We start from the raw sequence: 21,772 nt of genomic DNA on the forward strand, positions 1-21,772 counted from the left end.
TCCCCCCGCCCAGGACCACAGCTCCGTCTGTCCCCAGTCCCCCCACCCCCAAGACCACAGGCCCCTCTGTCCCAGTCCCTCCCCCTCTCCCCCCCACCAGGATCACAGCTTCGTCTGTCCCCAGTCCCCCCACCCCCAAGACCACAGGCCCCTCTGCCCCAGTCCCTCCCCCTCTCCCCCACCCCCCCCACCACAGCTTCGTCTGTCCCCAGTCCCCCCACCCCCAAGACCACAGGCCCCTCTGCCCCAGTCCCTCCCCCTCTCCCCCACCCCCCCCACCACAGCTCCGTCTGTCCCCAGTCCCCCCACCCCCAAGACCACAGGCCCCTCTGCCCCAGTCCCTCCCCCTCTCCCCCACCCCCCCCACCACAGCTCCGTCTGTCCCCAGTCCCCCCACCCCCAAGACCACAGGCCCCTCTGTCCCCAGTCCCTCCCCAGGACCACAGCTCCTTCCGTCCCCAGGTCCCCCCACCAGGAAGCCACGGCCGCACGCTTTCTAACAATTCAGAGTCTCCTTTTTTATTTCTGAGGAATGTACAACGTGAGTCACTGTTACCGAGGGACACATAAGAGCAGAACCGCAGCCACGGCCACACCAAGCCTGAGCTTGGGCTCTTCCCACCCAGCGCCTGGGGTCACACCAGGACCCAAACCCACAGAGCCTCTCCACGTGAGTACAGGAAATAGCTTCAGCGGTGACACGTTTCACAAGCGATAACCGGAGGGGGCACGACAGCCATGGTCCGGACGAACCAACTACAAAGATCATTTAAAAAAAAAAGGAAGAGGGCGTCCTGGTTACTAAAAACAAACACCGGACAAGAAAGTAGAGCAGGGCAGGAGGGAGCTCTGCCCCGTCCAGCCCTGCGGGGGTGGCGGGGGTGCAGGGGCACGTGTGTGTGTGTGTGGGGGGGGGGGGCATGTCCCCGCACAGCAGCATCTCCGGCAGACATCTCTTCCTACAGCAGAAACCGAAGGCGACAAGTTTACGACGGCTCCTCTGACCTCAGGGCGCGGGGCTGGGGTTCTGAGGGCCGCGGGCTGCCAGCTAAAGAGGAGGCAGCCGGGTCGAGCTGGGGTGCTAGCACCCAAGGTGGAGCGGGGCCCGCAGGTCCCGAGGCGCCTCCGCCCGGCGACGGGCACCGGTTCCCTGCCGGTTCCTCGGGACGCTTGGCTGTTCCGCAAAGACATCTTCGGTATGCTTTAAAACCTTGGGTTTTTTTTTTATCTTGGTCAGTTTTTGGTCAAAAGCACGGAAGAAACAGGAGCCACGAGAACAGGAGTGTGAAGGGGGGCGTATCTACCGCTGAAGCGGTGGGGGCGGACGGGGCCGCCTCGGCAGTAGTGCGGGGGTGCGGGGGGCGGGGGACAGGCTCCTCGGGGCGCTGGCGTGGAGCACTCTCGGACACACACGGCCACCACCCGGAGGCGGGCTCGGGTCTGGAGGGGCGGGTCTGGAGCGCGTCCGGCCGACTCGGGCCCAGGGCTGGGCTCCGGGGAGACGGAAGGCTGGGACCACGGGAGTCAACGCCGGCCGGAGGTGCGGACGGGGTCCCGCCTCACGGGGCTTTAGGACGAGCTGCTGTTTCATCTACAACCGCTGCCGGGTGTCAGCCTCTAAAGGTTCCCTGACGGGCAAGGAGACCTCAGGCCTGTGACCGGCCCTCCTGAAGCGACCTCGCAGACAAAAGCACTTGGATAAATGGAAAATTAAGTCTGACTTTTACATCTGTGCGATCACAGGTTATCTGTGGCAGTTAAGAATCGACATTTATGACATTTTTAAAAACTCTTGATTTACCCACGACTTCGTCAAGTCCCACTGGCGTCACGGTCACGAGAAACACGCGGGCGGTACAGTGATCCGACCCAAGGCGACACCGTGCCCTTGTTCTAAGTCCTGATTATCTGAGCGGGGAGGACCTGTTTCGGAGGACTTCTCCCACCAGGGGGTTGGGGTCTGTGGCCGTGCCGTCCCCTGCCGGCAGGACAAATCCCTAGGAATGCTCCAGGAGGGCAGCTGTGGCCTGGCGGCTGGGCGAGGCGGGTCTGTGCCCCCTGGGCGGTCGGCGTCACCCCACAGGGCCCTCTGCTATCGCCGGGGGACCCCCAGGCCGCGCCAGCCCTCCCGGCCGCCCCGCCCCCTGTGCCGGCTAAAGTGCGAGGCCCGAAGGTCGCTGACCCCACGGCCCCGGGACTGACGGACTCCTAGATGTCTCGCCCGCTTAAGTTCGCCTCTCGCCCTCTGGGAGGAAAAGGAGAGACTCCGTGATCAGAAGGAGGGGATCGCAAAAGGGCCGCGGGGAGCCGGCGGGGAGGGGGTGGGAGGGGCGGACGGAGTCCGCCGCTGAAGCCCCCAGCCCCGCCAGGACTCAGAGCTGACGGGGCCCCGGCCGAGATGGCAAGAGGTCGATGGCAAACACAGGGAGGGGCAGCGGGAGCCAAGTGGGGCTGGGCGGGTCGTGGGCGAGGACCCTCGTGCTTGCGTGGCGGGAAGAGAAGGCGCGCCTCCCCCCGCCCCCGCAGGCAGGGCGGGGGTGAGCACCCCCCCAGAGGCCGGGCACGCAGGAACCCAGTTCCCGGTGTCCCCAGCATGCCCCCGCCCCCCGCCCCCACCCCCACAGGACAGCACAGCCCGCCTCGCGCCCACCCTGCGGCGGCCGGCCCGCTACACGGGGCAGAGGTAAAAGTTCTTCTCCTCCTGGGGCTTGCTGACCCAGTTCCCGTAACCCATGTCCCTCAGACCCTTCTTGAAGTAGTTCTTGGCCACCTCATAGTCGCGGGCCGCCTTCTTGGCCTCCCCGTAGGAGAGTCTGAGCAGGTCCCTGCGGTACCGGAAGGAGCACAGCTTCTTAAACAGGAGGAAAATGTTCTTTTTGGAGACCCGGGACAGCTCGTTCCGCGGCCTGGAGGAACAAGAGAGCTCAGCACTGCCCGGGGACAGAGAGGGAGGGGAGCCCGGCGGGGGAGGTACAGGGGGCAGCCGCTAAGCAGCCGCTAAGCTCTGGGGAACGCAGACGGGGCGGCCCCGCGGCTCCTCACCCGTCCACGGTGCCTCTGGTCCCATCCAGGATCTCCAGGTCGTAGCCGTCAGCCAGGCACCAGTTGACGCTGGTCTCCTTCGTCTTCCCGGATTGCCTCTTGGAGTCGTACACGCTGACGCGGCCAACCTGGGATAGATCCCGGGAGCGACGGGAAAGATGGAGACTTCCAGGAGAAGGTCCTGTGGCAGGGACTGGGGACTCCCAAGACACGGGGCTGGGGGGGGGGGGGGCTCGGGATCCCTCCCCGTATCTAGGGTTCTGTCTGAAGACTAGACTCACTGAGCCCTGCTCGACTCAAACGGGCTGCAGACAAAAGCAAGCCCTCAGCATCCAAGGGGACAGAGGGACTAGCCCCCGGGACATCCCCTGCCCACAGCGGACACAGGGGTGCCACGGGCAGGCTCACGTGGACGGGAGAAAACATCAAGAGGAAGTGGATGGGGCCACACACCTTGGGGTGGTTGACGATAAAGGGGGGCCGCAGTCCGTCCTCGAAGGCACTCCCGTCCCTGGTCACACGGCAGCAGATGGCCCGAGTCAGATGCCCTTGGCTGAACAGGTAACCTGGGTGCAAAGAGGAAACCATGCCCGTCTGTGCAGGGAGCGTGAAGAAGGTCCCGGTGGGGCCGTGAGGACAGAGGTGGCGCCCCGCACCCGCAGGCACTTCGGGCTCCGGGCGATCCTGTGGCTGGAGCCTGCTTTCCGTGAGCCACTGTGAGACCCGCCCGGTGAGCGCCTGCGCTGAGCCCGCCCCCCCCCCGCCCGCCCCTGCAGCCGGGTGGCCACCGGACACGGCATAGCGCAGATGCCACGTCAGCACCCAGCCACGATGCGTGCGGCCCGACGGGACCCTTACCCAGGGTGACAGACTTGAGGTACACAGGCTGCAGGAAGTGCGTCAGCAGCGCCCCCTGCAGGCCCAACACGTTCCAGCGCAGGATCTTGTCACTGCAGGACATGGTTCGGAGTCGCTCCCCCAGCCGAATGCCGTCCCACGTAGGCACGATGTCACTGGATTCCACTGGGATGGTGCCTTCCCCTGTGGAGGGACTTGGGTCAGAGCCACGGGGGCCCCTGGGCCAGGCCACTCCTGCCGTGGGGCTTCTACGCCTCACGCTTGGGCCAAGGCACTGGTGGGCTCATTCTGGCCGCACCAACACCGTGCTCGGTGCTGGGAACAACGGCGAGCGAACCCAGAAGACCTCTGTGCCCCTGGAGCGTGTGCGCGGGTGAGGGGGCAGGAGGGGGCAGACAGACAGCAAGCGAGCAAATGCTCCACACACACACAAACTCTGAACGGCGACAGGGCCCGGAGACTGGGAGGGTGGCGCGGCCGCCCGGGACGGACGTGCAGGCAAAGCAAGAGACGTGGAGAAGCCACGGCTGAATAACGGTTTCAGACACAGAGAACAGCACAAGCAAAGGCCCTGAGGCAGCAAGAGGTTTGGTTGTCCAGGTTGCCGACGAAGAGCCAGTGGGCCCGAGCCCTCGGCAGGTGCGCAGGTTTGGCTTTTATGTGCGGTGCACTGGGAAGCCGCCACGGGGCGCTGCTGCTGTGTTTACACCCAACGTGGGGCTCGAACTCGTGACCCCGAGATTATGAGTCACGTGCTCTCCCGACTGAGTCTGCCAGGCGCCCCTTGCTTTCGTCGTAACAGCTTTGCTGAGATAGAACTCACCCACATAAAGCACACGGTTCTGTGGCTTTTACTGCGTTCGCAGAGGCGTGCGACCCTCACCCCAGTCAGAACTTTCACGGCCCTCGGGAGAAACCCTGTGGGCCGGCCCCTCCCACCCCAGGCCCCAGGCGACGCTGGTCCACCCTCTGTCTCCACAGAGTCGCCCCCTTTGTACTCCGGACGCGTTGTATAAACGGAGCCACGGGGCATGTGACCCTTCCACTTCGTGTGTCCTCAGGGTCCAGCGAGGTGCCAGCACCGCCCCCTTTCGCGGCACCACGTGGACAGAGCCACTTTGTTCACCAGTGGGCAGACCCTGGGGCGGCTCCCACCTTCTGGGGACACAGCCAGGGGCCAGCTGCTGGGTCCCGGTCCCGGGCAGGGAGGTGACCCGGCCCGAGGGCGTGGGGGCAGCCGTGAGTGGACAGCCCAGGGCGCGTGCGCTTCGTTTCCCGTCTCTCCTGTTTTCCCCGCCCTCCCCGTGGCGGCAAGATCACCTCCCGGGAACCTGTGTTTCTGGCCAGGCTGTCCCCTCAGCTCCGGGTGGGCCCTAGGGCTCCCACATGACCCGCAGACTCAGAGCGGAGCCCCGCCCCCCCCGCGGTCCACGCCTGTCCCCGGGCCCCCCGCCCGGCAAAGCAGCCCTTGAGCTCTGGCAACAGACGCCGAGAGCGTGGCAGCCGTGCCTTGTCCTGGCGGTGGACCCGGGCTCGGCAGTCTTCCTGTCCCCACAGGGGGACAGGTGCCACTCACCGTTCTCCACCTTGGTGCGCAGCTTGCCCTGTTTGGGGTTCTCGAAGACGGGGTAGTGGCGGGACTCGGTGCTCTCCACGGCACGGTCGCTGCAGGACTTGTCGAAGAGGGCGCCGTCCCCACACGGGGCCGTGCTGCGGGGCGGGAGCGGCCGTCAGGGCCTGTGCCGTGGCCCCGTCCAGAGCCCAGGGGCTCGGGAAGCGCGGGACGTGGAGGCGGCGAGGGGCTTCCCCTGCAGCCCCCGGGAGGGGGCGGCCGGGCACGTGGGCCACGCTGCGTCCACACGCCCCCAAGCGCAGGCCTCACCTCCGGGCCAGGACGCCCCCGGGAACCGACCGTGGAGCCTGGCGGGGCTTTGGGCGGGGACCGCGCGCGCCTGGCATCCAGGTGGATACGGGGACCACACACCTGATGTACAGGTGGAAGGACACAGTCTTCTTGATCTGGAGCTTCTCGCCTCCCTTCGCGGGCTCGAAGATGCTGTCCTTCGCGGTCTGCGGGTTGTACTTCATCAGCTCGCTGTAGAGGAACCTGCGGGGACGGCGCCGTGAGGACGGCCGCCCTGGTGCAAAGGGCGGGGGCCCGAGTCGCGGAGGGACGGGCGGAGGCTCACCTGATGAAGCCTCGCCGGGAGATGATCTCCGCGTGGCAGTCGTTGACCGTCTCCCCCTTCAGGCTGAGAGAGTCGCCCTTCACGCAGCGGTTCCCTGCAAGCAGGGGCGGGGGGAGAAGGTGACCTCTCCGCAGGGCACGGCCGGCCTCCCGCGCTCGTCCAGGTGGACCGCAGCCGCTAAGAACCGCACGGCAGTCCGCTCCCGCCGCCGGGGGGGCCCCACCGACCTGTCCCCAAGCTGACCACGACCCCCAGGTCGTCCGAGGCCTTCTTCATGATGACGGCGGCCAGGATCTTACGTCCGAGCAGGGAGGGCTGGAAGCTGTTAGTGAGGGCGTTGAAACAGCGGTGGCTGAGCATGGCTATCTGGTCGTGGAAGGTGCTGCCCGTCAGGGGGAGCTGTGGGCACAAGGCTGCGTCAGGCCCGCGGCGCGCCCACCCCCCCGCCCGCCCGTGCTGTCCCCGCTGTGCGTGCTACTGAGGCGCGGAGTAAAAGCCCAGGAGTGCGTCACAGGACAGCAAGGTAAGACCCCAAGAGAAGACGGCAGAAAGAGTAGACGTCTTAACTGTCTTTGGCTGTGCTTCTGGGGACCTCGAGAGGAGGAGCATAGTTCTTCTGAGAGTGGCCCCTGTCACTGGGGTTACCTCTGTGAAACCCATGCGCTCGGCCTTCTCGTCCTCCCCAATCAGGACGCGGAGCGCCGCATCGGCCGCCTCCTGCTTGCCTTGCTTCTTGCTGTGGGCGCACACGGCCGGGAACCAGCGACCCCCGACTTTGGCCTGGTACACGAACCTTCGGGACGAGAAGCAGGATAAAGACACGCGCCCGGCTGCGACCGCGTCGCCGCGAGGGGCCCGCGTGAGGCGCGGGGCACCGGGGACTCACAACGTCACGTCCACCAGATCCAGAGGTCGCCTGGACTGTTACTTACTGGTTTTGTCTACGCCGACTCTTCTTCAGTGTAGACGCGTTTATAAGGGAGACTTCGTATACACGGAAAACCGGGCTCACTTGTCACGAACTGAAAGTGGCCCCAGAACTGGATGACAACATCGTGTCACCAAATCTGAGGGGATGCGGCTGCCCGCGAGGACTCTGGGCCCGCATCACGAAGTTCAGCAGGTCGGGGATGGGGCGTAAGGAAACACGGCAGGGGTACTTTTGTCCAGAACTTAGGCAGAAACGGCAGCGGCGCTCTCCCTCGAGGTTCAGCACTCTACTTCGGAGCACCTGATTGCGTTTCCTAATTTCCCGGTTGGCCCAAGAGGACCCTGAGCTTGGCGTGGCCGGACGTGGAGACGTGCCTTAGGCAAGGGGCTCAGCTCTCACGAGGGGGCCCTGGGAGGGGCGCGCCTGGGCACGTGAGCCGGTCGGCCGGCCGTCCAGGCAGGGGCGGGAGAGCGTGACGGGGCGTCTCCCGCCAGGGTGTCAAGAATCCTAGCTTCAGCCCCGTCCCAAACTGCTCAGGCGGGAAACAGAGCCGGTCCCCCTACGCTCAGTCACGCCGAGCAGCCTGTCCGGTGCAGGGGACGCCCTGACTCCCTCCTCCACCACCCGGGGCGTGCGGGCCGGGGGGGGGGGGGGGGAACAGGAGGAGGACAGGGACATGGCGTGACAGATGCCAGAAAGCAGCGGGGGCCAAACCGGGCCTCTGAGAGACTCCGCAGAATCTCACGCCTGTTCCGCGTGCTTGAAAAGTATGAATTCTTAGCACGAAGACAGATACGCGTGCAGGACCTCAGACAGCTGCAGACCACAGCCGTCAAGTGAGCATCGCGGTAAAGCGAGTCAGAATACATTTTCTGGTTTCCCAGTGCACGTGGAAATACGTTGGCGCCATACTGCAGTCTCTTAGCGTGCCAGCGCTGGGTCTAAAAACCCCACACGTACCTTAACTAAAACATTCTTTATTCCGAAAGAACGCTAACCATCACCTGAGCTGCCAGCGACTTGCGATCACGGGTCACAGATCACCAAACGTAGTGACGCAAAGGCTTAGATACCGTGACCATCACCACAACGTGGCGCAGAGACAGGAAGTGAGCGGAACAGCTGGAAAAACGGCGCCGACAGACGCGCTCGACGCAGGTTCCCGCAAACCTTCCGTGTGCAGCACCCGGTCCGTGGGAGCGCCAACGGGGTGTGCCTGTCCCGTCAGGGCCTGTATGTGTGGGACACGGGGACCTGTCGCTTGAAAGCTACACACAGAAGCCACCAGCCACGGTCCAAGCGCTCCGTAAGCACGGGTCTGGGGGGAGGGGGGCGGCGGGCAGGGGGGATGCGTGCAGCCGGGGGGCCTGCTGGGAGGCTGGTGAGACGCAGGGCCGAGGGTGGGAGGTGGTGAGCGGCACAGGGAGGGCGGAGGGGCGTCCTGCACAGTGCAATGCGGGTAGGGGGGTGCCCGTCACAGGACTGCGGCTAGTACCAAACGCAGCGAGCTCCCCTCCCAGCGCCGACCTGGGCCGAGTTCGCTCCCTCCCGAAGCGCCGTCCTCCTCTTAAGCAGCCTGAGGCCACCGCGTGGGCGCCTCTCCCTACTGAGTCGGGCCGCCGAGCAGACCCGCAACCCAGCACACAACCTGAGCTCTTGGTGACACGCACGAGATAGGAGACCTCACACTTGTCCCTATCAAGGATCCCTGATCCGTATCTGGCGCCCGTCCACACAAATACAAATGTGGCCCCTCAACATTCCTGAATGAACGAACAAAGCTGGGAGAGCAGGAGGCCACCGACTGGTTTCGGCGCTGGAGGCGGGTGGAGGTTTGCGCCGAACCATATGCACAACACACGGGCCGGGGGACGGTCTGCTTGAAGGACGTGCAGGGGAGGGAAGCTGGCCCGCCCCTACGGCTGTGGCTGTGGAGCAGAGGGCGGGCGGTGGGGTCACCGACTGACACGGGAAGGACCAGGGGAAACGGCCACGGGGCGACACCCAAGAGCTCTCTGGGCAGGTGGGACCAGAGGGTCAGGCGGAAGCGACAGGAGACGGGACACGGCGGTCCAGAGCTCTGGGAAGGTCTGTGTTTGGCGGGCACATTCGGTGGTTTCCAAGGAGGCCAGAGAGGAGGCAAAACACAGGGCACAATGTGTCACCCCGACAGCAGGGCAGGTACTGCGGCCCCAGCCCCTCCCCAAGTGCGTGGGCGCTGCCGTGGCCAGGGGTCTGCCGCGCGCTCCGTGTGGGTCACAGTAATTTCTGAAATTCTGCGTGAGTCACTCAAAGTCCTAGGGGGGGTTCTGTGCAAGGAGAAGACGAGAGGCCAGAACGCAGGCACGAAGAACAAGGCTGAAGCCAGGGAGGGCGGCTGGGCGCAAAGGGCAGGCGGAGGCCAGGAGCGCAACGGCCTCTCCCCGTTCCTCCCGCCCTGTTCTTACCTAGTCAAGTAAAAAAGGATGGACTAGGGCAAGAGCTACAAGGAGTTCACGTAACAGGAAACACAAGTAACACATAGATATGAAGACATCAACAACGTTACTTATTATTAAAAGAAAACTTAAAGTAAGATGCCATTTTTGTGAGCTCTTCTCCTTTAAGGACCTTTTAAAATTGAATAGTTGGGTACCCCACAAAAATTCAAACAGTTAAGAATATATCATGAAAGTCGGGGCGCCTGGGTGGCTCAGTCGACTGGGCGTCCGACTTCAGCTCAGGTCGTGATCTCACAGCTTGTGAGTTCGAGCCCCATGTCGGGCTCTGTGCTGTGACAGCCCGGAGCCCGGAGCCTGCTTCGGATTCTGTGTCCCCCCCTCTCTCTGCCCCTCCCCTGCGCGAGCTCTGTCTCTCTCTGTCTCTGTGTCTCTCTCTCTCAGAAATAAGACATTAAAAAATTAAAGAAAGAAAAGAACATACAGCGAGAGTCAGGTATCTCTCATTCCGCAGAAGCAAACGCCGCCAGTATCTCATCCCGCGAGAAGGGACCCTAGGTGGCCGTCCGCAAGCTCGCGCTCACATCCCTCCCTCCTGCACCCCAGACGGCCCACCCGCACGGGCGGACTCTGGCTCAGGGCTGCGAGGTGCTCCGTGGTGCGGGTACACCTCAGTTTCCTTCACCGGCCTGCGGAGGACACGGGCACAGACCGCCTGTCCCCGTCCCTCGTGGGTGTGGACTCCCAGGGGCGGCCCCACCTCGCCGTAACTACCGCACGCTGAGATGCACCACGGACGCCACGGGGTCGCCAACCGTGTGTATGTGTATTTACAGAGGGAGTCGAGCACCTTCTATTGGTACTTCCTGATGCTCTTCTGGGGACAGTTCACCGTCTTTGTTTTCCTATTAGACTGGAAAAGAATCCCTCATTTTAAAAATTTTTTTTACATTGATTTCTTTTTGAGAAACAGAGTGAGACCAAGCGTGAGCGGGGGAGGGGCAGAGAGAGGAGGAGACAGAGAATCTGAAGCAGGTTCCAGGCTCTGAGCAAGCGGTCAGCGCAGAGCCTGACGTGGGGCTCGAACTCACAAAGCCTGAGATCACGACCTGAGGAGCCGAAGTCGGACGCTCAACCGACTGAGCCGCCCAGGCGTCCCAAGAATCCCTCATTTTTAAAGAAACTGGCCCTGAGTGTTTTTCCCTCAGGTGATCCTTTTAAGAAACACCACTTGTCCTGATAACCCGTCTCCATCTTTTCCCTCTGGGACTTCATCTGCTGTGTCTTGTTGGAGGCTTTGCCAGTCCAAGATGCTCGAACAGAAATCCACACTTTCATCTAGTGCTTTTGGGATTTTACCTATTTCTCTGTGAATACACGTTATACACGTATACGTATTATGGACGTTTTAAGATTTTATCTTTAAGCCCTCTCTACACCCAACGTGGGGCCCCAACTCACAACCCCAATATCAAGAGTCACATGCTCCAGCGACTGAGCCGGCCGGGCGCCCCGATTTCCTATTTCAGTCCCGGACACGGCGATTCGATGCGACCGAGGACACGGACACCGGGGGTGAGACGTGGTGGGCAGCCTTCTCCCTGCCGCCCAGTCACTCCCGTCCCCCCGACCTGCAGCCCTGTGTCCACCACAGAGCCCGTCTGCGTCCACCTGCCGTGCGACCTGCCTTCCCCGCTCACAGGCCAATGCGCCACCGGGCACGGGGGGTTCCTCCCGCTCTCCATCTCCTAGCTCTTCCCCCACGTGGGTTTTTCATATAAAACGGGAATCACGTTTTCCAGGTGGAAAATCAATTCTACCAGTGTTCTATTGGGATCGCGCTAAATGTAAGTAATCTGGGGGCAGCTGCTCTCATCACGTGGGACTTTTCTACCTAATCAGAGTCTCGGAGCCCGTGTGTTTCCCGCTCAGAACGCGCCAAGGTCTTTTACGCGTTTAGCACCTGCTGCAGACAGGCTTTCTTCCACTATGACTTCGAACTGCCTGTTGCTGCAGAGAAGCTCTTGATGTTTCCAGGTGATTTTCCGCTGTCCTGCTCTCCTGAATTCCCGTTTCTGTCCCGAATACTTCAGCGATGCGATCACATCACCTGCGAACCCTCACCTCCTACCTCCCTCTCTTCATCCTTCTCCGTCTTAACGGATGGCATTAGCTTGTGATGCTGGAGCACCACGGAGTAATGAGGACGCGACGCCCACGTGTCCCCTGACTTTACTGGGAGCAGCTCCAGGTTCGACGTGAAGGAGGCTGCGGGCTGCTGACTTCACACTTACTCTGTCACGCTAAGGAAGCACTCGACAGTTCGTGCTTTATCAACAGCTTGGCTTTTTAAATGGAACGGACGCTGAATTTTAACTAAATGCCCTTTTGGAATCTCTGGAGATGACCTGTGGGTTTTCTCCTTCCGTCTATTGGTAACGGTAACGATAACAATAAATATCTTAACACAGGCTGATCTTTGTGCCGCATTGAGTTCACTGCTCGCGTTTTACAACAGCAAAGAGAAGCATTTTGATACACGTTTCCAAAGTCCGTGTCAAGCCACTTCCCCTCTAGGACAGACCCACACGAGTGACTGTGCCCATTAACCAAAAGAAATCCCAAGAGGACTTTTGCTTTTATGCAAAAAGGCAGAGCGGCGTTCCGCGTGGCAGGGGCAGCGTGCCCGCGCCCCCGCCCTCGCGGCTCAGATCCAGCCTCGGTAGCTCCAAAGCGGGTCTGAGCGCCCGGGCTTTATCTGGATGTATTCTGTGCATCTGTTAGCAAGACGCGTCCTAAGGAATCAGAAATGCCTGAGAGAGGGGACTTTTTGGGGTCTGGGAATGCTAAAAAAATCTGCATTTACTTAAACGAATGGCAAATGCTTTTTGCCTTACGCCACTTGGCTCTGGAAAGACTTCTGAGGAACGGTTTACTCCCGGGGAAGCCCGTGATTCTGTACTGGTCACGGCAAAGAGGGAAGGACTGTTCTGTACTTACTGGTGCCAGAGCATAAGCATCGTCTCCTTGGAGGAAAACACAGCGATACTTATCAAAATTTTGAGCGCACGGAAGTTATTCACTGCAGCGCTCTCTATAGCGGCAAAGTTTGGAGACAATCTGCCTACTGGTGCCCAGGGGGCTGGCGAGACGGGGGGTGAGCCCGAGCCCTGGGCACCGCAGGGACGCCTCTGGACACAGAACGGGACGGGAGACGCAAAACTCCACGGTTACACTGTCGTGTGGAAGCAGCAGGCTAGACGCCAAAGCGCGTCTGCGCTTCTGCGTGACACAAGGGACACGCGGCAGCTCGGCTCGCGTCGTCACGCAGAGGCTCTGGAAGGACGCGTGGTATAAAGTGATGACACGCCGGGGTGAGGTGTGTGGGGAGGCGGGCACGGGGCCAAGGGGAGCAGTCAGGACGAGGCTGTTGGGTCTCATTGTGAGTCGTCTATCACCTACACGGAAACCCAAACCCTTCGAAACCGTGTGTGACTTCTAGCCCAGAAACCCCCTCCTGAAAACGGACGGCACAGACACACGGCACCAAGACTGCCTCTAGGAGCAAGAGCGAGTCCGACCCCGTCGTCACTGAAGTCGGTGAGCTCAGTGACGCAAAGTGAGGGCTTCAACATCGACAGCAACGTTCTCTTTCTTAAGCCAGGTGCTAGGTGTCCCCTACCAGGTGTCCCCCAGGTTGGGGGGTGTCCATTTTCGGAAAAGACCTTTTATATCTCTTGCCCGATAAAACAACTGTGAAACCATAAGCATCTATTCGAGGAAGCTGTGGGTGGCGCCAGTCGATGGAGCACGTGGCTCTTGATCTCAGGGTCGTGAGTTCGAGCCCCACACTGGGTTCAGAGATTATGTTAAAAAAAAAAGATTGGGGCGCCTGGGTGGCTCAGTCAGTTAAGCGTCCGACTTCAGCCTAGGTCACGATCTCACGATTCATGAGTTTGAGCCCCGCGCTGGGCTCTGTGCTGACAGCTTGGAGCCTGGAGATTGCTTCCAGATTCTGTGTCTCCCTCTCTCTCTCTCTGCCCCTCCCCTGCTCATACCCCGTCTCTGTCTCTCAAAAATAAATAAATGTTTAAAAAAAAAAAAAAAAAGATTTAAGGGCTCCTGGGTGGCTCAGCCAGTTAAGCACCTGATCTTTGGTTCTGGATCAGGTCATGATCTCATGGTTTGTGGAACTGAGCCCTGCATGGGGCTCCAAGGATTCTCTGTCCCTCTCTCTCTGCCCCTCTCCCGACAAATAAATAAATTTTTAAAAGATGTAGAAAAACTACAGAAATATGTGGAAAAGAGTCTGATAGATGTGTGTACCTGAGTTATATATGACCTCTAAGACACGCTGCTAAGCAGCCAGCGTAGAGCAGAAGATATAACTTACGCCTATTTTTGTTCAAAAAGCAGAATGAGGGGCACCTGGGGGGCTCAGCTGGTTAAGCGTCCAACTCTTGCTATCGGCTCCGGTCGTGATCTCACGGTTCTGAGATTGAGTCCCGTGTAGGGTTCTGCATTGAGCCTGGAGCCTGCTTGGGATTCTTCCCCTCTCTCTGCACCTCCCCCTGACCTCTCTCTCTCTCTCCTCACCCTCTCTCAAAATAAGTAAATAAACTTACCAAAAAAAAAGCAAAATGGAAAGAAGACGCACTAATACAAGCATGGAAGTTTCTAGAAGTATTGTGGAAACTGGTAACGAGTCAGAAGGAAACCAGCAGAGAAAGGAGCCTTTCCCCCGCATACTCCTTCAACTGCCGGAATGATTTTTTGCACGTTCCTTTAAAATTTGAAACCAGGGGCGCCTGGCTGGCTCGGTCGGTTAAGGGTCCAACTTCGGTTCAGGTCACGATCCCGTGGTTTATGGGTTCGAGCCCTGCACTGGGTTCTGTGCTGACAGCTCGGAGCCTGGAGCCTGTTTCATATCCAGTGTCCCCCTCTCTCTCTGACCCTCCCCGGCTCACACTCTGTCTCTCTCTCTCAAAAATAAATAGACGTTAAAAAAAAATTAAAACTTGAAATCAGTTAAAAGCAAGAGGAGCCTGCTCACGCGAACCCTCTGGGTGGCCCCTGAGCGTCCTGCAGGTGACAACACAGCCAGGACGGACCCCCCCCCCCCCCCCCCCCCCCCCCCCCCCCGCCCACTGCAGCCTGCACGGCCCTCCTCCCCGAGGCCACGGCGGGGCCGGCACACTCACTTGGGCTCGTGCGGGGGGCCGGACTGGTCGACCAGCTTGAACTCGGCCGCGAAGCCGTGGGAGCGGGCGTACTCCAGCAGGCCGCCCACGGGGTTGGTGTTCAGGTATCTGACGAGCTCGCCCACCCTCCTGACCTTGCTGGGCATCCCGGACTCCAGGTTCTCAAACGATTCCACGCTGGCGCCTCCGGGCTGAAGGAGAAGCGGCCACGCAAAGAGGAGCCGTAAGCGCCTGTGGAAAGCTGAGGGGCGACCCCGAGCCCCTGGGCGGCGATGGCGGCCCACCTGTGTGTCGCAAGGCGCCGAGCTGGTGGCCTCCCCGTGCAGGGCCTTCATGGCCTCCTCTGCGGCCATCTGCTTCGCCGCCTTCTTGCTGGGGGCACTCGCGGTGGGGAAGGTGTGGGCTCCCATAGCGACGCAGTACTGGAACCTGGCGGGAGGGGTGGAAACGGCGCTGACGGGACGCGGCCCGGCCCCCGCCGGGGCGACCTCTCGGGGCCGGCGAGCCCTCACACACGTCGCCTCTGTGCCTCGGCCCCCGCGGCCCCGCCCCCGGCCCCCTCAGCCTGGCTGACCCCCGTGCCACGCATGGGCCTCAAGCCAGGTACACCTCCTCCAGGGACCCTCCTCTCGAGCGTGTCGTGCGGGGCCGCGGGCACGCGGGTGGCACCTCTCGGAGACGCACCGCCAGTACCCTCCGAGCCGAGGGTCTCCCTACCGCCCGGTCCCCGCTTTGCCCCGAGTCCCCCCCATCCCAGACTGTCTGCTCCACAGCTGCAACCCTGCCCTCGAGGCCCCCGTCTTGCACAGCGAGGACAGGTGTGCCCGCTCAGTGAGACAGTCTGCCGTCCCTCAGGAGGCCAGCAGGGGGCTCCCTTTGGAGGAAGCCTCGGCAGAGACACAGGACACAGCGATGTACTTGGGGTCGTGGGCAGGGCCTTCTCTGGACAGGAGGCGGAATTCACAGGAGCTCCCCAGCTTGTGCACGCACTCTAGCAAGGTCGTGACGGGGTTCTTCCCGGAGAAGAAGGGCGTTGCCGACGTGGTGCTGGGCTGGGACTCCGTGGTCTGGAGAGAACGAGACAAGAAAACACCTGAGAAACCACTGGCTTGTCCATCGTGGTGCAGGGAACGGGTCGGCCACAGGGTGGGGGGCTGACCTCCAAAGGAAGGGGGTTCGGGGGTTCTGGGCCTGTGCCACAGGGAAGGGGGAGTTCTTTAAACGTCCCGGGTCTCAGGGGCGCCTGGGTGGCTCAGTAGGGTAACCGTCTGACTTCGGCTCAGGTCATGATCTCACGGTTCGTGAGTTCGGGCCCCGCGTCGGGCTCTGTGCTGACAGCTCAGGGTCTGGAACCTGCTTCGAATTCTGTGTCTCCCTCCCCTCAGCTCCTCCCCTGCTCACACTCGGTCTCTCTCTCAAAAATAAATAAAGATTAAACGTTCCAGGTCTCATTTCTTATCTGCCAAGAACGGGGCTTGGCCTCGGTCATCTTTAAGGTCCCTTTCCAGTCTGGAGGTCTGTAACTCCAGGTAGGCCGGGGACGTGGGCAGGCAGGGGGGTTGGGCCTGAGGGGAGGAGGCACGGGGAGGTATAGTGGGGGCAGGAGAGGGCACGGACCCATTATTTGCGTTGAGGCGGCGTGCAGAGGCGGGTTAAGATGTGGGTATGCTGGTGATGTGGGGACAGGACGCCTACCTTCTCCGACCCCTTCTCTACGGAGCAGTCGTAGGGCTCTTCTGCCCGCCCGCTGTCCCGGGCTTTAGCCTCCTCCAGCAGGATGGTCATGGCTTTGAGGGCTGCGTCCTGCTTGGCCACCTTCTTGCTGCCAGCTTCTGCTGGGGGAAACTCTCGGCCACCAATGATGACTTGGAATTTAAATCTTGATGGAAAGTGAGACGTGTGAGTGCTGGCCCGGCCGTCCCTGCCACCCTCTCCACAGGGCCCAGGACCCTGAAGCCTCTGCCCCACCAAGGCGGAAGGGCCCTGCCTTGCGGAAACAAAGCGGCCAGGGCCTGCGTCCCCAGAGCTCGTTAGAGTGAGCACTTGGGGGACGCCTGTGGCCTGCTGACACTAAGTTAAGACAGAGCCTGTGCAAACAATGACGAGCCACAGCCACCACCACCGCCACGTCTGTGGTCGGCCGGCCGCCTCTGGGGGGCTCCTCACTGCCCAGCCTCACGCGCCCTGACACCCACGGGGTCAGGTACCTGCCACTTCTGGGGCCTGCCTCTGTCCCCAGCCTCCCTCAGAGACACAGAGCTCTCTGCTTTTGAGTCCTTCTACAGCTCTGTGTGTGAAGCTGGAGAAGAAAGGACTCCCCCTTGTTATGCAGAAAACCAAAAAGCCTTTGTTCTAGGCCTCAGGACTTCGCTTGGACCTCCTGCATTCAAGTTTTCAAATTTGTTCCGCTCTTTGCTCAACCTGGGATTTCATTTAGGAAAGTAGGTCAAGTTTCTGGTTCCCCAGGTCTTCTGATGTACCTGATGCTGTCTTACAGCTGGAGTTACAGGCAGGCTGGCCACAGAACCCGCTGCCCCCCAGTGTGGGGGGAGGGGAGAGCCTGCCAGCCACCGGCCTCCAGCCCAGAGAGAAACAGGTCCTGGCCTCGCAGCTTTAGGACATGCCCCCCCCCCCCCGCCCGCCCACACCCACCCTGCAAGGGACAGGGTCAGCCGCGGCTGGGAAGGCAGCCCGTGGCGAACGCAGAGGTCAGTGGAACCCTCTCCCACCCCAGCTCTCCACCAGGCCCTTCGGCAGCCCCTCTGGGCCCACCCGCCTCCCTCAGTCTGTCCAGGGGCCTGCAGGGACCTTTGGGGCCGGGCCCGGCCGGCTGCCTGAGTGAGGAAGTTTCTGAGTTCACAGCTCAGGAGCCACAGCCGGGGCTCGCCCATCCACGTGTGCAGAGGCGGCGGGTGAGATTAGAACCGCCACCTTCAATGGGCAGGTAGCCGTGAACTCGGAAGCCACCCTCTCCCGGCAGGAGCGGGGGTGGGGGGGTGGGGGGGGTCGGGACCTGAAGCTACTGCCTGGCCCAGCTCACCCGTCCCGTGCCTCTCTGGAAAGGGGGGGAAGGCACACGGAAGGGGCGGGGAGTCGTCTCCATCACCTGTAGCCCGCGGGGATGCGGGCACCACACTGAGGCACGAGAGCCGGCCCTGTCCCGAGAGGCTGCGTCCCAGCCAAAGGCCCAGCCCGCCCCTCGCTCGGCCGGGACTCTGGCTGACTCCCTGCTCTACATCTGCAGGAGGGGCCGACGCGGGCGGTTTAGCCCAAAGGCAGAGACACCGAGGGGGGAGGGGGGGCCAGGCGAGGCAGGCGGCGCGGCCGCGGGCGGGCTCTTACCGGGGCTCGTGGGGCGGCCCGCTCTGCTCCAGCAGGTGGAACTCGCAGGGCTGAGCGGCGAACTGGGCGTACTCCAGCAGCCCGCTGACGGGGTTCTTCAGCTGGCACTCCGCCAGCTTCTTGTAGGGCGAGCACCGCGGCCAGCCGTGACTGTAGAAGGAGGGCATCTCCATGATGGCTCGAAACTCACCTGGGGCTGCGTGGATGCTGTTCAAGTCATCTGGGATGTCGTCCGTGGCCCACTGGCCGTTTTCAAAGTCCACGTACCCTGTCTTCGAGGGGCCGTTGTCCTGAGCGGGCGGCTTTGGCTTCGCCGGCTCCGGCGCGGCCTCCCGCCTGCCCTCCAGCTTTGCGGCAGGTTCCCGGCCATTCTCCGCGTCTTCTATGGCCACCGCGTCGTCCGCGGCGTGGGGCACGGCCGCGTCGCGGGGCGGGAGCGCCACGTCTCCCTTGGCCTCAGGGACGGCAGCCGGACCGGCCTCGGGCGCGCCGTCCGGGTCTCTCTTTATCTGCATCCGCTCGCGCTTCCTGTCAGTCAGGTACCACACCGGGGGGGTCGTCCCCTGCCGGCACACGTCCCCCTGCCGTTCCAAGTCGATCAGCACGGCACTGACGTCTCGGGCCTTGCTGAGGCCGATGTTTTTGGCCAAGTTCAGGGCAGAGGCGTTGCACACGTTGAACAGGTAGCTGCAGATCTTCTCTTTGATCTCAGCCATGTCCGAAGGCTCAGGAGCGGCTTCCGACTCAGACTCGGAGCTCCGGTCTTCAGGGTCCAAACCCGGGTCCGGGTTCCCAGCGTCCTGGCGAGCACGGTCTGCGTCGGCTACTTGGCTACGCGGGTTCCAGGCCTGAACCGCGGGGGCGATTCTCCACAAGGGGGGCGTTCCCGCCTCCTGATGGAGCTTACCCTTCTTTGCCAGGGAATATAAGACTCGATTGACTTCCTTCTTTGGGACTCCGAGCTTCCCAGCCAGATCATGTGCTGTGGCCGCCTTCCCTTCCCCCAGCTCCCGCAAAAGCTCTAAGACCGTCCGTTCCTGGCCCTGGCTGATACCCAGGTCCTGGAAACGTGAGGAAAGCCTGTCGACGCCTCTCCTCGGCAAAGCCCTGCCACGTGGGGCAGGACACCAGGACCCTCTCTGGAGCACCTGACTTCTGGGAGGCACGCCCCTGGGGAGACCCCAGGCCTCCAGTCCCCTGCTTCTGGCAGGTGGCCCTGGAAGCCGCGGCCAGAGCGCAGGGGCGAACGGTGGCAGCGAAGGGGTCTGCTTTCCAGTGAGGGGCACGGCAGGGAGCCGCCCCCTGAGAAACTCTATTTGCTGGAGCTGGAAACTATTCGGGTAAGATCTCGGCCCTGGCTGCTGGTGTCTAAGCTTGCCGGGCTCACAGCCTTGAACTGGGTGGGAGTGGTGCCTGTGGAGGGAGAACCCCTGCAGAAGAAGACGGAGAAGAAAGCGCGTTAGCAGGGCATTGGTGAGCCCGCCCCCCAGGTCGGTACTGCCTGGGGCGCTGCCCCTGACTCTGGAGGGGCGGGGTGAGGGACGAGTGGGCATGTGACCCAGCAAGGGCGGCCCCCCCCCCCCAGCACTGCCTGGGGACCGCCAGAGGGAAGCATGAGGGAGCACGCGAGGGCTCTCGGGCCGCAGCTGAGCCTCTCCAGCAACCTAGCGCCCTCCTTCCCCTTTGGCAGGATTATGGGGAGTCGAGAGGGAATCCTTCCACCTTCTGAAATCACTACCCTTCTGAGATTAAAACAAACACACAAACAAATGTTACTTTGTTTTAAAAACAAAAGCAGAACAATAACCTCAAAACGCCCAGGGAGTCAAGGGACCAGGAAGCAGCCTCGGCAGGGCCCCAGCGTCTCTCCGCGGGGTCCCGTTTGGACCGGGGAAGAGAGGGAAACGCGCACGGGGACTGATGAGTCGGAGGCCCTCACGGGCGCCCAGGATCTGGTTTTGGGGGGCTGGACGGTTTCCTTGGGAAAAAAAGGCCACTCCGTCCTCACACTTCAGCGTGGTGCCCACGTACGGAAGAGATGCCGGGCACTTTGACCCAAAGCCTCCGAGGCTGGACGTGTACAGCTGGCAGAATCCTGTTCCCCGGCACGGCGGCCCCGGGCTCCCTCAGGCTGCCACACCTTTACCAGAACACCGGCACCCGCGAGCCCGTCCCGCCCCGGCACGGACCAGGCTCACCCCCTGCCCCGCCCCGGCTCCCCGGAGGACAGCGGTGGCCAGAGGTGCTCAGGGACCCGGGGGTCAACATACACCCACAGTGCTCCTCGCGTTCGTCCCCTTGTCTGAACTTCCGGGAGGCTCCAGGGACCTGCTGGCAGCTGTGCCTTCAGTGACCCTCACCCTCTGCCCCCCGCGTCTCTGGTCACAACGAGGGGACTCTGGCACTTGGCTGGCCACGCTCCGGCACCCTCACGTGGGCTCCTCAACGGCTGCCACACGAGGGGCCCGTCCACTCCTCACTCACTCCCCCGTTACTCTAGCCGAGGCTGCCACACCTCAGACCTGCACCTCGCCCCAGGGTCGGGAAGCTTCCGAACGGGACCAGACGGGTCTTCGACCGAGCGGCCAAGGCAACCACACACAGCACGGAGAACAAAAACACGCGGTCTGAGGGCTGCAGTTTGCAGATTCCTGCCCCTGCCCGAGGGCGACCCCCACCCCCGGTCTGTACACCTCCCACCGTGCTCCCGCGGGGCTCCCGTGGGTCCACGGCTCCTGAGGCTTCCTGCCCTCCACTCGGGGCCTCGGGGCTGGTCCCTCTTCTGCCCGAGGCCCCTGCCCCTCCTCCTGCTCCAAGGCTTCCACGGACACGCAGAACCCCTGCTCCTGAACTTGGGTCAGGTGTCCCCCTGCGGTTGGCTTTGGTGGCCGTGCACTGGCAGCTCTTCACCATCGGTCCTCCTGCCGCCTCCCGGGGAGGACGGCACCAAAGGGCTCCTGCCACCTGTCCGTCCGCGTCCCTTTCTCCCACCCTTACGTATAACCAGTCCCAAGATTTTGTCCAAGGGCCGCTCTGCCTTCCCCTTGATCTCCTCCACGCCACCCCCCCTCTTTCAGAAACAGTGTTCAAATCTAGTCTCCGCAGCCACCGCCTCGTGCTGAAGCTCAGACGACCCGCCCGCTCACGTTCCGCCACAACCTCAGACGCCACACACTCTGGACCAAACTAACCTCCTCCCCCCGCCCCCCGAGCCCCTCTGCCGTTCTTGCCCCTGTGGACTGTGGACAGCCGCGTTCTCCCTGTGGTTATGAAAGGTAGAAACCCGAGCCAGCCCGGCTGCCTGCCTCCCTCCCTCGTCCCCATCTGCTGGCTGGTTGCAGAGTGCTATCCCCCCCCCCCCGCCCCCACCCCGCTTCTCACAAAGGTGGCTTTTTCCAGCACCAGCCTATTACCTCTCGCCCGGGCTGCCACAAAGCCTGCACTCGATCCCCTGTCCCTGCGCTCTCTGCCGCCCCCATCACAACCCTGACCCAGTCCCTGGACAGCTCCTTAATGCCACCTTCCCTGGAGACCTCGGACTCCCAGCCCTCTGGAGTTTCCTCTGCTTGAACCCCTCCCTCTCAGCTTTACCTTTCAGCATACTACTGCTTTTCTTGTTAATGGCACAGACTGGTAGGTGCTCTAGAAATTACTCAAGCCTCCGCTCCCGATATTCCGCTCCCAATATTCCGCAGGTAGTACCGATGGAGGAGGGGCACAGTCCACTTCACAGGGAGCTCCGGAGGGAGGAGGACCTCCCTCGTCCGTTAT

At 62.2% G+C, this 21,772-nt stretch overlaps 1 protein-coding gene across 5 annotated transcripts in view; it reads right to left on the minus strand.

Annotated features, from left to right (window-relative positions):
• Nucleotides 1–508: 508 nt before the first annotated feature.
• ADAR (adenosine deaminase RNA specific) overlaps nucleotides 509–21,772 on the minus strand; it is a 38,897-nt gene continuing 17,633 nt past the window's right edge. For 2 of the 5 annotated variants that reach the window (XM_086694067.1, XM_086694062.1), the window contains exons 2-15: nucleotides 18,002–19,431; nucleotides 16,355–16,538; nucleotides 15,578–15,726; nucleotides 14,944–15,088; nucleotides 14,660–14,850; nucleotides 6,657–6,882; nucleotides 6,317–6,488; nucleotides 6,090–6,183; nucleotides 5,885–6,007; nucleotides 5,477–5,610; nucleotides 3,901–4,083; nucleotides 3,496–3,608; nucleotides 3,043–3,170; nucleotides 509–2,906 (exon numbers count right to left, since the gene is read on the minus strand). In XM_086694067.1, coding sequence (XP_086550193.1) covers nucleotides 2,669–2,906; nucleotides 3,043–3,170; nucleotides 3,496–3,608; nucleotides 3,901–4,083; nucleotides 5,477–5,610; nucleotides 5,885–6,007; nucleotides 6,090–6,183; nucleotides 6,317–6,488; nucleotides 6,657–6,882; nucleotides 14,660–14,850; nucleotides 14,944–15,088; nucleotides 15,578–15,726; nucleotides 16,355–16,538; nucleotides 18,002–18,717 — 2,796 coding nt within the window. In that variant the 5' untranslated portion in view covers nucleotides 18,718–19,431 and the 3' untranslated portion in view covers nucleotides 509–2,668. The remainder of the gene's footprint in view (nucleotides 2,907–3,042; nucleotides 3,171–3,495; nucleotides 3,609–3,900; nucleotides 4,084–5,476; nucleotides 5,611–5,884; nucleotides 6,008–6,089; nucleotides 6,184–6,316; nucleotides 6,489–6,656; nucleotides 6,883–14,659; nucleotides 14,851–14,943; nucleotides 15,089–15,577; nucleotides 15,727–16,354; nucleotides 16,539–18,001; nucleotides 19,432–21,772) is intronic. The other 3 variants (XM_086694065.1, XM_086694063.1, XM_086694064.1) reach the window with 3 other exon arrangements.

The sequence above is a fragment of the Puma concolor genome, chromosome E4, assembly GCF_028749965.1.
Source record: "Puma concolor isolate L17-30 chromosome E4, mPumCon1.1.hap2, whole genome shotgun sequence".
Lineage (NCBI taxonomy): Eukaryota > Metazoa > Chordata > Mammalia > Carnivora > Felidae > Puma > Puma concolor.